Source organism: Culex quinquefasciatus, chromosome 2 (genome assembly GCF_015732765.1).
Source record: "Culex quinquefasciatus strain JHB chromosome 2, VPISU_Cqui_1.0_pri_paternal, whole genome shotgun sequence".
Lineage (NCBI taxonomy): Eukaryota > Metazoa > Arthropoda > Insecta > Diptera > Culicidae > Culex > Culex quinquefasciatus.
In genome coordinates this window covers 88,627,997-88,644,235 of record NC_051862.1, presented here as the reverse complement: position 1 = coordinate 88,644,235, position 16,239 = coordinate 88,627,997, and the positions used below count along the sequence as shown (strand labels likewise).

At 34.4% G+C, this 16,239-nt stretch overlaps 1 protein-coding gene across 1 annotated transcript in view; it reads right to left on the bottom strand.

Moving 5' to 3' along the window:
- LOC119766089 overlaps positions 1 to 15,737 on the bottom strand; it is a 125,339-nt gene extending 109,602 nt beyond the window's left edge. Inside the window, exons 1-2 of the mRNA XM_038250481.1 lie at positions 15,723 to 15,737; positions 9,993 to 10,199 (exon numbers count right to left, since the gene is read on the bottom strand). Of these exons, the coding sequence (XP_038106409.1) occupies positions 9,993 to 10,199; positions 15,723 to 15,737 (222 nt within the window). The remainder of the gene's footprint in view (positions 1 to 9,992; positions 10,200 to 15,722) is intronic.
- Between the last annotated feature and the right edge of the window lie 502 nt (positions 15,738 to 16,239).

Sequence of the window (16,239 nt, the reverse complement as noted above, 5' to 3'; positions counted from 1 at the left end):
AAAACAATTTCAAAGAATTTCATCACAATTTTGTTCAATTATCATGTTTCAACAAAATATTATGATTATTACAAATATCTGAGTAGGCTGTGTTCATCATGTGAACAGGAATTAAATTCAGATTTTTTTTAAGAAAGTCGCTTTTTACTTTTTAAGATTGGACATATCTCTGGTAATCTGGTTTTTTTTTCTGGCGACTGTTCCCTACATTCTGATTAATTCGAAAATGTCCTAAATTGTCATGGTGCTACACTCAACCCCCGTTGGTTGGTCACTTTTTCGTTTGACACTTTTTTAGTTTTTACCCCGTTGGTTGGTCAAAATCAAACCAAAAAGTGACGAACTGTCACTTTTTACACGGCACTCACGCACACTATGAATATGTAATTAAGAGCCTCTCAAGGTACATTTATAAGAAATTTGATGGATATGGACATGAAACCATCGATTTCCAGCGATTCCAGCATTCACTTCCCTTTCTTTTCAAAACAAGCCATATGGAGTATAAAGTATAAATCAAATATTTAAAACTGAATGCCTTTATGACATGCTTGACCATTTGAGAGTGCATTTCATTGATGGCTTATGAATTGTTAATAACCGACACTTATTCTAATAAGAAACGTTTGCTGATTAAAATATTAATCGCAATCGACCTCACAATTTATGTATGCTGGAGTTGAAACGCGAATTTTGCAAAGTTTTATTCTTCTTAAATTAAATAGAGAGAACATTTTGTCAAAGCGAAGAAAAGTACAAAAGCACATGCAATAGTATAAACTTTGTATCAAGCTCTCGTCCATTAGCTCGCTCTGGCAAATCCTCTCAGAAAAGTCTTTTCTTTTTTATTGCATAACCGAAACTGGAATCCAGCCCCCCTCGTGGTCGCCCCACAGTCCACGGGTGTGAGGTCTTCGCCCAGGAAAAGGAAACCGGAAAATCGATTATTTTTACTGCTCTTTTTTGTAAACTTTCATCAAGCACCTGGGAGCAGGAAATTTCGAGTTTGTTTTTTATTCCAATTACACCGGTTGGTCAGCCCAGCAGCTGTTGGTGCAAAATTGGGTCTCGTTAATCTTTTAGGATTGTATTTCTTTTTTTTTTTTTTGCTGAATGGACAGTGCCCAAAGATGGATGAGACACGAAATGTCTTCATTTTCATTGTGGTGTAAAAAGATGTGCTAAAAAGTAGCATTTCTAAGATTTTGACTATAAATTAGGCACACCTCCAGCATCTAACTTCAATGCGGAGAAAATATCTCAATATAAACAAAATTTGTTACATGAACACATCCAACGACGCCTGGCCAGTCAGTCTCCACAGTTGCTGGGCTAATGCATGGCGTTAGTGCACGGAGAAAAGAGTTCCCAAAATCGTGAACAAGCGTTCATGAAAATGGGAACCTCGAACAAAGTGTTCAAATCCCATGGTACGATTTTGAAAAACGTACCATGAAATTTGAACACTTTGTTCGTGGTTCCCATTTTCATGAACGCTTGTTCACAATTTTGGGAACTCTTTCTCCGTGTGTGTTTATGTACACATTTAAATTTTGCTGCTCCAAAAGCCATAAATCTTGCTAAAACAGAAATGTCGAATGTGTGCCAAATGGAACTGGGGCCTGCTGCCATCCATTTCCCAAATGGATCCAGGAAATAGAAGGTTGATTCGAGCGAAACCATAAACTTGGTGTGTTTTTAAATTTGACATTATGAAGATTTTAAATTAACATTCCAACGCCCAAGGCTCCAAAAAAGTTGGAACGGTAACTTCAACTCGCTGGTTCTCGGGCCTAACTCAACCAATCAAGATGATTGTTCTTTCCAGTGATTTGTTAGGATGTCTAGATGATTCTAGAACTTTGCAGAACTTAATTTGATCAAATCTGTAATTTTTGCGATCGAAAACATCGTTCCAACTTTTTTTTTCGCGTGTAAAAAAAAAATTCGCCGAAAATTCCGCGGAGGCAGTCTTTTTGAAAAAGGTGGAACGATGTTTTCGGTCGCAGAAATTACAGATTTGTTCAAATTAAGTTCTGCAAAGTTCTAGAATCATCTAGACATCCTAACAAATCACTGGAAAGAAGAATCATTTTGATTGGTTGAGTTAGCCAGCGAGTTGAAGTTACCGTTCCTTTTTGGGAGGCTTGGGCGTGTAAGTTGGACATGCGTTGGGCGTTCCAGTGTTAATGGTTAAAACATGCTTTACAACATATTCATACATTGGATTTTTATTGATATTTGGGTAATTCTCCGCCAACTCACACAGCAGTTGCCCCGACCCCTCTTCGATTTGCGTGAAACTTTGTCCTTAGGGGTAACTTTTGTCCCTGATCACGAATCCGAGGTCCGTTTTTTGATATCTCGTGACGGAGGGGCGGTACGACTCCTTCCATTTTTGAACATGCTAAAAGAGGTGTTTTTCAATAATTTGCAGCCTGAGCCTGAGTGCACAAATTTTTTTACAAAAATTTTGATATATAGACATAAAGGGTTTGCTTATAAACAACACGAGTAATCGCGATTTTACGAAAAAAAAGTTTTGAAAAAGTTGGTCGTCATCGTTCATGGCCGTTCATGGTTACCCGCGACAGACACGAACGACGAAACAAAGAGAAACGCAAAAAGTTACTTTTTCAAAACTTTTTTTTCGTAAAATCGCGATAACTCGTGATGTTTATTAGAAAACCCGTTATGTCTATATAACAAAATTTTTGTAATTGTCTGCTCTACAACTTTGTAGAACATTGTTACACTCTTAAAAATAACCCTGCAAAGTTAGAAAAATCACGAAATTTTAAAATGAAAAATTTTGTTCTAAATGAAAAAATGACCCTTCTGGGTCAATGTAGATTCGAAAAGTACATTAAATTTCCCTTAAAATGACATGTTCCTAATTTTTACAGTCGAGTAACGGAAAATGGGAGAATTTTTAAAAAAATTTTAGATTTTAGGAATTCTGAGTACGCCATCAAATTGGGCGTCTAATTTTACATAAAAGTCCCTTTGACACCAAATTTCTATCTCATCACTGTTTCAGGCTGCAAATTATTGGAAAACACCTCTTTTTTCGCATGTTCAAAAATGGAAGGGGTCGTACCGCCCCTCCGTCACGAGATATCAAAAAACGGACCTCGGATTCGTGATCAGGGACAAAAGTTACCCCTTAGGACAAAGTTTCACGCAAATCGAAAAGGGGTCGAGGCAACTTTTCTCGATTTCGTGTGAGTTGGTAGAATTACCCATTTTGAATTTGGGTTTTCCACCTCAAAGGTATTTGAATAATCTAATTTTTTGCAAATCGACTGTTCTTTGAGAGTGTCACCAATAATTTTTTCGTAAATTCTTTTTAACTTCATAAAATAATAATGCAAATAAAAAATTAAAAGTACAAGCATCACTTTGTTTAAAATGATTCAACTACATTAGTTCTGAGAGGTGAAATTGGGCTCTAAAAAAGCTGAAATTTGTATGATTCAATGTCACCCTGATGACGGTAGTAATAGAAATATATTGTATAGTGATTATTTCAAATTGGACATTCCTCAAACAACTTCCCACTGGTTGCTGACGTTTGATCTCCAGCAAATTGACTTCTTAAGTTTCAACATCTCAGTCTGGAGCTGCCCACGCATTGACATTTCCTAATTTGACTACCAGATGCTGTTCACTGAGGGGTGCCCATGTTATGAGGTAGATTCTATTTTAAGCTCGTTCTGATTGCTACATTCCGAGTAGGTTTTCCCTACTATGGCATTCGATTTCCCCTCCCTCTCAAAGTTGTAATAATATTCATTATGTATGACCCCAGATTTGTTCGATGAGAGCAAGCAAATCGTAAAACAAGCTAATTACGTAAATTATAATGTTTTGGTACCGATCGATATGAAATCTTGGTTATTCATTTCCCCTCGAAGAAGTTTTTCGTCTGAAAAATTCCCAAAGTCTCGTAAAAAATGGAATTCACAAAAGCTCACCACCCACTGTGACGCCCCTCGGGAGGAGTCACAAAACACACAGCTTTGTTGCTTGCCATTTTAAGAGTGTGAGCCAAAATCACATGGCCTTCCCAAACGACAAGCCGCCGCTGCTGCTGCTGATGGATGAGGACGAGAAGCCGTTTGGCCACGTTGCGTTTGTTACGTAAGGATAATTTTAGCAGGACGAATTGCCTTTTTTATTTCTTTTTTTCCCGCGCACCACATTATCCTTGCTGCTCTCTCTCTCCCTTCTCGGTGGGGGGTTGGATGCTGAGTTGCTGGGAAAACCGCTCCCACGTACAAAGTACACACAGGACGGATAAATGTTTGGCACCCCACCAGGCTGCAGCAGCTCAGCATCAGCAGAAATCAGTGGGAGGTTCGACACCATCTACCGCCAATCGTCCTACCCCAAACCCCACTTGGACGACGCTACTGTCGGAAAATAACTGTTGTCTGGTGTAGGGCACACTCAAAGTTGAGAAGTTTTTTTTTTAAATTTTTTAAAATTGTTTTTTTTTTTGCTTGTACAAATAAATTATAGAAAGTATAAATAAGAAAAAAACGTTTTTGAATTAAGAGCGAGGTGTATTGAATGAAACTTTCAGCGTTTGGTTGTATGACCATGAGATGAATTCATGTCAAATATGAGCCTTCTAGGACAAAGGGGCATTGAAGATTTTAGTCAAAAATAATAAAAATCTTTAAATTGTTCGCACTTTTGTATTGTATGACTTTTGATTCGTCTGACTTTTTCTCATAGTTTTTGCAAATAAGTGTTAAAAAATTATGACTGTTGCAAAATGATATTGTGAGACTTAGAAAACATCAATTTTCCTGTTTTTAAACCTTTGCATTGCAATATCTCAGCAACTAAAGGTCGTATCAACAAAGTCCGAAGAAGCAAAATATAAAGAACTTTCTCAGCTTTTCAAAAATATTTTTTCCAAAAGTGTGCAAACATGTGCACTAATTTAAAAAAATGAAAAACTGCGACTATTTTCAAAAAAGTCACCTAAAAATGGCTATAACTTGAAAACGGTGCACTTTATCAAAATTTCACTGAAGTACTTTTTGATTGCAAATTTGATTTTACATCGAAAAATGAAGTAGAAAAAATTTTGCGACCAAAATTTCGATTTTTTGAAAAAATAAGTATTGATTAAAAAAATCATAACTCGGTCAATGATTTTTTGCACAACTTGGAAATTTCTGAAAAGTTGGCATTTTATGTCCTCTAAAACATATCAAAAAATAAAAAAAATTAAAAATAGTGTTTTTTGGCATATCAAGTTTTAGTGATAAAAAGTTAAATAAAAAATCACCATTTTTTTTACTGTGTATCATTTTTTTCCATTGTAGTCCGTATCCATACCTACAACTTTGCCGAAGACACCAAATCGATCAAAAAATTCCTTCAAAAGATACAGATTTTTGAATTTTCATACATCATTTTTGTATGGACAGCTGCGAAATTTGTATGGAAAATTATATGGACAAACTAATGATGCAAAATGGCTTCTTTGGGCATACCGAAGGCACCAAAAAGCTTCAGTCGGATTAAAAATACAAAAAAATCGAATGACCGAAATCCTAGAGAACTGCTCATACTCAAAACTCAAAAGTTAGCCTATTTCGTGTGCTATTCGGTTACGACTTGAACTTTTGGGCTAATTTTAGTTTTGATCATAATTCAACAATTTTTCTAGAACATTTTATTTCTTCTTTGACTCTTGCTTACAGGCCAACAAGACGGCACTTTTAGGATTCAATTTTGACATTTAAACAAAGTTCAAATAGCAAAATTGAGGGATTGTTCTTAGCTTTTGGTTTTTTAAGCAGACATGGGCACTATTTAAAAAAAAACTTACCTAAGAATGGCTGTAGCTTCAAAATGGTGCATTTTATCGAAATTTGACTGATGTATTTTTTAAAGAAAATATCATTGCTCATAAAAATGACGTCAACAGGGTTTTAAACTTTTTACGATTTTAAAAAATTAAAGCATGGTAAAAGATGTTTTGCCTTTTCCGGAATTTTCTAAAAAAAACGTTACTTAATCCCCCATTAGGTGGTTGGTGCCTTCCTCAAATTTTGAGTGTAATGCTAGGTAATATCTGAGATCCGACCTCCACAAAGTTCATAAATACCACTTAAGTGCTTATAACTTTTGATAGGGTTGTCAGATCGTCAATCTTTTGAACTCGCTGAAAGGTCTTTCGAATACCTTTCTGAAAATGTATAACATGACGAGGTTTCTTACAAAACCACCTTTTTACAATTCCGGACTTATGTAAAATTCGTTTTCTAGCAGTGCCGCCAGTCAGCCAGTGCCGAGATAACTCAGTGCAATTTTTTATCAACATCCCACCACACACACAGACATTTGCACAAAATTTGATTCTGATCGATATGTATACATGTAGGTCGTAGGTGGGTCTAGGAGGTTAAATTAAAATTTTGTTTTCGAGTGATTTTATAGCCTTTCCTCAGTAAGGTGAGGAAGGCAAAATATTTTATGTCCCTAAAACAAATGTTAAAAAATAATTTAAAATATTGTTTTTTTATTTATTAAATATTTAGTGACTTAAAGTGATTATAATAAACACAAAATAAAATTCTGTATAGAAGTCGTTTTTAACACCGAAAATCGATAAAAAAACCATTTAACGGTATCGGTTTTTGCGGACATGAAGTCGGAGTCGGAGCCGGAGTCGTAAACTTCTGATAGACCCGGAGTCGGCTCTGGAGTCAGAGTTGTCAAAATGTTTAATATAATTTATGGACTTATTTATTGTTCAATATTTGTTATAATTCAGGTTAATTCCCATATTTTTTAAATTTATCTATTGAATCGCGTGCATTGCGTTGACATTTTTTGGTTCAAGATATTTTTCAGATTGTTTTCGAATAATTTTTATTGTGATTGGAAAGCTCTTATTGTGTTATTTTATTAAGATCACTAAATGATAATCTGTTTATCCTCTCTTGTCAATGTTTGTTTACACTACACTTTTACACTATGTAAAAAACTCATAAAATGGCTGTGTAGTCAAAAAATTAAAACATGTTAAAATAATTCTTTACTGCCTCTTTTTGCTTGTATTTATGTATTTATTTATGTATTTATGTATTCTTTCAATAAAAATTAAAATTAATAAAATTTTATCAAACTCTTTCTAAAAAAATATAAACACCGTCATCTTTTTGCCCGATAGCGAATACCTTAGAGGTTTTAAGTAGATAATTTTTTTGATAGGAATATACTCATCGGAAAAAAATATATTTTTATTACATTTGTAAAATTGACAGTACAGTCATCCCTCATATTCGGAACAGTTTACAGATCGGCCAATATTCAAAAAATCATAACAAATCGATAATTGAACATAATGATTTGCTTTTACCTTCATGTGAATGCTTTTCTTGTGATCTTTCGATTGATGTATAGACCGCTTGTACATTTTTACGTTTTATATCATTTTTTTAAAGAAAAACATTGACCCTTGAAATCCACAAATTCGGAACACTTATTTCTTACGATGTAAACAAACTTTTTTTTTTCTTTCCAGGAGTACATATTTTTTACAAAAAAATTACTTCACACTCTGAAACCAATAAAAATCAAGCTTAGTGATGTTTTAAACATGGTCTGATAACTTTTTGTGTGAAAATATCAATTAAATTCAGGCGTTCCACAATTGTGGGAGGCACAATAACATCCCACAATTATGGGAACAGGAAATTTGGAGACAGTGTTTTGCTGCTCTGGATAAAATTGTCTTGAAATGAGGTTTTGTTCAAAAGTACCATTTTTACTAGTGAAATAGCAAGAGAATGTTCAAATAAAGCTCCTAAAAATAGCAGGAACGACAGAAAAGTTGCATTTTGCATCCCATTGACAAATTACCACAAAAGTGTTCCAAATTTGTGGGTGTTCCGAATATGTGGGATGACTGTATAACTCTGCTAACAAATTATCAACCATTTTATAAATCTAATACTTGGAACGCAACATGCTCATTTTGTATGTAAATAAAAATGTTATCCGACGCTTATGTAAGCCAGTTTCAATTCGATATATATTTGTATTTCGGAATTTAAATATTTCTGTATCTCGTAGCAAAAAATTTTCTCGTGTATCGTTGAACGAGTATAATTTTTTTAAATACCTTAACCCTTTCAGGCCTGAATTTTCAAAAAAAAAAATTTTTTAACTGATGATGGGAAAATGATTTTGAGGACCGTACAAAAATTATAGGCTAGTTTCCAAAATTTTGATTTTTGGGTCATATATGACCCATCAGGCTCGAAAGGGTTAAATCGGGGTGATATAATTGATAGAAGTTTAATTTATTTTTCAATTATTAAATTTTCTCATGATTTATATGTTTAAAGTGTGTTATGGGCTGGATCTCACAATGTCCATGTACGTCTTTTCAAATAAATTCAAAAGAGCTTTAAAAAATAGTTACTTTGAAAATTGTTTATTTCAAAACCAGGGTATCTTTGATAGTTACTGTGTTTCTTTAAAATTCCAGCCTAAAAGTATGCAAATTGATTTTATATGTCAATTCGATCATGAAGGCTAACTTTCTTTTAATATTTCATTAAAAAATGGACAATTAAAAATTAGTGTAGCTAGCTTATAAACAAAAAAATGAATGTAGTTAAAAAAGCTCCAATAATTTAAACAGCAAAACTCAAATTTACTTATAAAATTGTTGTGCTGAAAATGCGTTTGAATCTGAAGATATTTTTGATTTTTGTTTCAATAACGCTGAAAACATGTAACATTACAATCTCTTAATTTCTTCTAATAAAAAAAAATGCTGTGCTGTACGCTCTACCTTATTCCAATTAATAACGTATAATTTTTCAGCTAATAATGAAGGTAATTCACTATATAAAATAATGCTATTGATTATATTCAATGATTATATTTACTATATATCATTACACTAATCACACCCTACACAACACCAATGCAGCTATAAATCGGAGCGTTTGGTACGGTATGTCCACGCATTCCTCCTCCCTGTAGATTCTGTGAAATGTGATCCGTTCACATAATCCTCTCTACAGTAAACACAACGTAGTAGGGCTGGCCGCTTTAATTTTTGTTTTACATTTTCGGATGTTCTCGGATGTACTGCAATTATTAATATTGACAAGAAAAGTGCTTGGGGCGTAATCTAATCACAAGACTTTCCAGCATGCTTTCATCGGACTGGCTACGTTTGTGTTAGATTAGATTAGATTAGATTAGATCAATAACGCTGGAAACATGTAACAACTAACACTTATCTAGGCCGGAGTCGGAGTCGGAGCCGGAGTCGCTTGGAATATGACCCGACTCCGCAGCCCTGCAGCCTACTTTCATTACCTGAAATATGAGTGCTTTAAAGTTCATTATAGCACTTATTTGACTTCTGAAAAGTGTAAGTTTGTTTATTCTGTTAGCACAAATTCATTAAATGCCGATTTATTATTTCATGTTTAATTTTTGGTATATTTCCTCATGAAAATATAAATTATTCCCTTTAATGTCCTTGAAACAACAATAAACATCCTATTTTTTGTTAAAGCTTCCCCCCCCCCTCAAAAATGACCAGGCAGTTATGCTCTCGTTTCACTTTATTTTGCACTACTTCATAAATTACTCGCATTTTGAGTGCACTATTCCGCCAACTCGGTAGTTTTTCGCATGGAAACTGCGGATTTCACGCGCACTCGAGGAGAACGATTGCGTTGGTGGCACACATAACGAACGTCATAAAAACTGATGATGCTGCTGCTGCTGCCAAGTTAACATCGGCGCATTGAGTGGTGCAGCCTTGGACCAGGTCAGATTTGGGTCGGGAAACTCCCGAAAAGTCACGTATTTGCTCTATAACTGCTGAGCGTAGTAGGCCGACAACTGTGGATGATTTTTGGCCGGTGGCTGTTTTTTTTTTAAAGAATCGATCAGATGCAAGGGTTTAGCTTAAAAATAGTTTTTTCAGAACTTACAATTTTGTTGTGCAACGCTGTCAGTTCACGTTCCGTGACCCGACGGTTGGCCGCTTCCCGGCGCCGTTGCCGGTACTGGCTGTACTTGTACGCGATGATGGCCCCGGCATGGCCAGGGCCTCCAGCGGGGACTTGCGACCGAAGGGCATTATTGTTGGATGTACTTCTCTTGGAATTGGAAGAATTGCACGTAGATTTTTTACTCCACTAATGATGCTTCTTTATTCACTTTTTATTGAACTATTGCTTTCACTTAAATGCTTCTTTTTTTGGTTTAAATTATATCAACATATTTTGCTGACTTCCTACCACACTTTTCGCAAGGAATACCAACTAGATTGAACTTGCTATACTGATGATAATGGACATCAATTACTAATCACACTTCACTTTATAGATGGATGTATTCCAACTTTTTTGTTATCTCACTGCTCTGTGGAAGCACATAATACATTGGAATTTATTACTTGATTAATACTCATGGAATTGCTTTTTTCACGATTCTTCCAGTTTAATTGTATTGTTTAAAGGTGACTTTTAATCCCAATCCTTAATATCTGAAAATAGACAGAAATAAAAAAAAATCAGCTCGAATCATTATTTACTCTCAACAAATTTAAATCTAAAATTTACTAAATTCAAGCCAATATGCATTCTTACAAGACTGCACTAGAGAACGTCTAACTATAAGCAAAACTTGCTTGGAGATTCCGAGAAGAATTTCCCTTACCCACTTAAAAAAGAGGAACATCAACACTTCCTGTCTTCCAAATCCCTTATCATTGACCCCTGGTGTGCGGGGGAGATTAGAGCGGCTGGCAATGGGTAGTAGTCATGATCTTGAAAATCTTGTTTAGATGGAATGGATTGTATTCCCAACTATCAATTCCTAGGCAACATCACATAAAACATGATGAAATCCAGTCTGTAATCCGCTAAAATCGCCTCCCAAGCGAAGTGAAGTTTATGAATTTTATTTCGTCTAACAAGTATGAAAAATTAAACTTACGTTTGGTGCAAGGTTTGGTGTCGGACTTTCATTGAAACGTCCCAATATGACGTAAATGCCATTTGAATTATTTACCAACTTTAAACATGGTGTTATCGACTTTTCAATAATAAAAAAAGGTGCAGGTGGTTATGTTCTACATGACCAATATGACAAAGAACTTTGTACACAACTCTAAAAAGTAATTCTATTTTTATTTATATTTTTTAATTCTTTGCCAATTTATTTAATCATTAATAATTAATTCTAATTAATGTTTCAATCATTGGCACCTCTGTGGCAATAAGTTGCCAAAAACGAAAATATTGCCAAAACATTTTTATTGATACCCATATTGCTCCAATTTGTATGGTTCCATTAATGTCCTCCCGGAAGAACCTTCCCCAGGGTAATGGCCATTTCGGGTGTGGCCAATCCTGCCGAAATGAACATTTTCATTACCAGTATCAAAAACTATGAATTTTGATACCCATATTGCCCCAAGTCGTATGGTTCGATAAATGTCCCCGGTAGAACCTTTCCTCAGGGCACTAGCCACTCCGGGTTTGGCCGATATCCTACCAAATTGTTCCCAATCATTTCGGTATTCCGGTGACCGTTCTGGCAACCGTCAATAACTTCTTGGACTTCCTCTCAAGTTCGTGCACCACCTGTTTCTTTCAACGTGTGCGTGTGTGTGAGCAATAAAATTCCCAACGTAAGGTTCATCTTTGATGACAGTCTGATGGACACTAAATCAAAAAAAAAAATCATTGACACCGCAGATAGAGCTTTAAGACAAAGTCCTTTGTCAAAATATGACTTATTAGGTATTAATTTGACTTAATTTGTTGAAGTTTTATTTTGAAATGTAACATAAACGCCTCTTTAATTTTAGCTATTAAATTTCAGATTGCCGATTTTCAAAAATAGTTTCCATATGAGCAGTTCTCTCAGATTTCGGTCATTCGTTTTTTTTTGTATTTTTTAATCCGGCTGAAACTTTTTTGGTGCCTTCGGTATGCCCAAAGAAGCCATTTTGCATCATTAGATTGTCCATATAATTTTCCATACAAATTTGGCAACTGGCCATACAAAAATGATGTATGGAAATTCAAAAATCTGTATCTCTTGAAGAAATTTTTGATCGATTTGGTGTCTTCGGAAATGTTGTAGGTATGGATACAGACTACACTAGAAAAAACGATACACGATAAAAATGTTGGTGATTTTTATTTAAATTTTGTCACTAAAAATTGTTTTGCAAAAAACACTATTTTTATTTTATTTTTATTTTCTGATATGTTTTAGAGGACATCAAATACCAACTTTTCGAAATTTAGAGGTTGCGCAAAAATCTTTGCCCGAGTTACGATTTTTTAATCAATTCTGATAAAAAAACGAAATATTGGTCGCAAAAATTTTCAACAATTTTTCGATGTAAAATCAAATTTGTAATCAAAAAGTACTTTAGTGGAATTTTGATAAATTGCACCGTTTTCGTTTTCGTTTCTCCGATCAAGTTTTAGTATGGTTCCCCTTCACAGTAAAAAAAATCTGTGTAAAATCGCATGCAAAAGCATGCACATCACCTTTGTGAGCAAAAGCATGTAATATTGTATGAGAAAACGTGTACACAAAAAGCATGTACAAAGAAAAATAAATAAATTTTGCACACACAAAAATAACATCAATCTGGTGAGAGTCATATCCAGATTACCAAGTCTGCGCCCAACCGTCTCGGCTATCTAACCGTCTTGTAAATGCTGTGTTCAACGCCGATGTACCAGTAGGTTTCCGTAAGTCGTATACTGAATTAACTGTATACGATGTATGGGAACGTAGAGCTACATCGGTGTTGATCCAACTAAATTCACAGTGGCGAGATAGCCGAGATGGTTGGGGCGCGACTTGCTAATCTGGATATGACTCTCACCAGATTGATGTTATTTTTGGGGTCTGCAAAATTTATTTATTTTCTTTGTACATGCTTTTGTGTACACGTTTTCTCATACAATATTACATGCTTTGCTCACAAGTGATGTGCATGCTTGCATGCATTTTCCACAGATTTTTTACTGTGTTGTAGGGCATGCCAATAGGGACTTTCAGGCCAAATATCAGCTAATTTGGTTGTAATATGGCTGCGCGCATCAGGGTTAAAGTTTACATGGTAATTACTATGGGAAAATGGAACATTTTGTTCAAACGCTCCTACAGGTCTGGGAAAGTCACGTGCCAACTTCTGGTATGGTCAGGACTAAGGGAAATGGTCTGGAGAACACTTTTTTCGAATAGAGCACATGGAGCGTTTGAACAAAATGTTCCAATTTCCCATAGCAATTCCAATGTAAACTTTAACCCTGATGCGCGCAGCCAGTTTACAACCAAATGAGCTGATATTTGGCATGAAAGTAGCAAAAAAAAAATTGGAAAAACTTGAGGAATTTTTAAGTATTGAAGTCCCACCCAAACAGTCCCCCATTTCCTCATGCCTCAGCAACTCATGATCCAATTTTCAATGATAAAAATTGTAATATATTCAATTAATTTTATAAATATCATACCATACATTCATATCATACATTTTTTAATAAAATAGTAAATATTAAACCTTGCAATGCATTGCAATGTTTGTCGCAATTTGAAAGTTTGAAATATGTTTTTCCGGAAGAGATCAGACACTTTCACAATTTTTTTTTTCATTGAAATTAGGCCATTAGTTGCTAAGATTAAGGCATTATAAAATGGAGGGCTGTTTGGTGAGACTATGAGAGACTCCAATCTTTAATGATTCTAAGACACATTTATAACATACAATTTGTTAATGCAAACGATAAGTGGCTTAATCTTGAAAACGGAGCATTTTATGAAAATGAGTACTTTTCGATTAAAAACTATAAAAATAATGTAAAAAAATGGTTCAGCTTTTTTTTTGTTTTTCCAATCAAACATATTTTTTTCAAAAAATCATAACTAGGCTGCAACATTTTTGTCCGTAATTCTTTGTGGGTCGTAATTTGGGGTTTGTTCCTTAAAACATAAAATATATATTTGGGATTTTATTGTTTCAAAATTATATGGAACGTTGTACGAGCGAACCATTAGACAACTTGTTTTGTTTTGTCACGGGAAAAGCCCCACAAATTTAGAGAAACTTAAAAATACCAATAAAATGTATTTCCGAAATTCGTGGAGAACTGCTCAAATTCAGGAATTAGCAATGTGAATTATGGTAAATAATAATTATAAAGTTAATTTCCATTACATTCTATTTGCCATACACTGGAAAAATGATGGTAATATTACACCTGTGCATGGCGACAGATTCTGTTTTCGCAATTTCATTAGTTTTGTTTAATTTTACATTTTTACACATATTCAACCAATCAAATTTTCAACCTTCATAAAAGCAAATATTTTCTGTGTAGGTTTCTTATAGAGATAGGTATAAATTTGAATTAATTGACTTCAATTTTATCATAGATTTTGAGAATAATCTAGTTTTAACCTCATATTGGGTCCTAAAATTAAGTTAAGTTTGATGATTTTTGTATGACCGCAAAGGATTCTTGACAGAAAAGCATCCTACCTCATAGCTCGTTCCAAGGAGACCATGCATGATGCATAATCCATCGTAATTTGATGTTGTCTTGTCAATTAATTTTTTTAGCATAAAAATGTAAAAAAATTGATCAGAATTAACCCCTAATTACGCTCAGGCGTTACGTTTTGCATTTCGTCGATTTCTCTGGAAGACGCAACATTTTTGCAATATTTTTAAAGCAATTTACAACTCTTGTGCAGATTGCTTTCAAAAGAATGTTAAAACTTTACACCAAAACCACACAGGCGTTAAAAAAATGAAATAACAAGCCATACTCTCAACATTTGAATGCAAAAAGTTATTTAAAATGCATTTTACACTAGTTAACTTGTTAAGCAATCATTAGTCTTCAAAAAATGTAAGATTTGATGAAAACAAAAATAAATTTTAAATAGAATTTGTACCAGCCTTAGCCACCAAAAAGTTACAATTACACTTCGGTGACACAAACTTTTCGTTAGCAAGGCCTCACCCTTGAGGTTATGACATTGAAAAGCATCCCCCAACAAACCACCTGTGCGGTTTGTGACTCCCCAGGAAAAAAAAAACGCTGCCGCGGCGATTATCGAGCCTTTGCCTTCATCGACCTCGCGCTTTATTGGATTATATAATCAAATATATTTTTCTGCTATTTTTGGCATTGATTGTCGTTTTTTGCCTTTTTGCTCGTTGTCCGCTGTGAAGGTTCGATTTTGGTAGCGCTCTCATTTTGGAGGTTTGAAAGGGTGGAGCTAGTTATCAGACCGCTTGTGAATTCCCTGGGCACTTTATCTATCCCTTGGTAGATCAACGGAAAGGGCAGGTGGATTTCCATTGTGACAAAATCGAATGAAATCGATGATTTATAATTAATTAAAATCAATGCTTTTTAATTTGTTCAAATATTAAATTGGTTCAAACAAGCATTTCCAGTTATGCTAAAATTGTAACAGAATCCTGCTAGAACGCCGTAGCTTGGAACTGACATGCTGATCGATACATTGAATTGAGTACAACATTGTTTTGATTGATGATCAATTTTCTTTTAAAAGGATGGGCGGATTCACCTTAACTCCGCAAGCTTTAGAAAGTGATTTTGATCCAAAACTAATTGTGCCCACATATTACGAACAACTCGAGTCAAAGAACAACTTACACGGGTGTACCCCATTTGGCATAATGGACATTTGGCATAACGGGTTTTCAAGAAGGACGTTTGGCATAATTGGTCCAAGACATCAGGGACGTTTGGCATAATGGACATTTGGCATAATGGACGTTTGGCATAACTTGTTTAAAAACCATCAAGGACGTTTGGCATAATGGACATTTGGCATAATGGACGTTTGGCATAACTCGTTCAAAAACCATCAAGGACGTTTGGCATAATTATTGCTATCTTTTTTTGTTTTATTAAATTACTATTTATTTTCTGTAAAGTATAATAATTTATAGCTTTTTTCCTATTTTCTACACAGATAATTTTACTTTAAAAGATGATTTTTTTTAAAGATATCATGTATCTATTTTCTTTCAATAGATGTAATTTTTCCCCTTTTTGGAATATTTGTTTATAAAGCTTTAAAATGCATTTTTTCATAAATTTATTTAAAATATTTTTTCAGAAAGATTCTAAATAATATTAAAAATTTTCTCCTTTTGAATAACTTTGC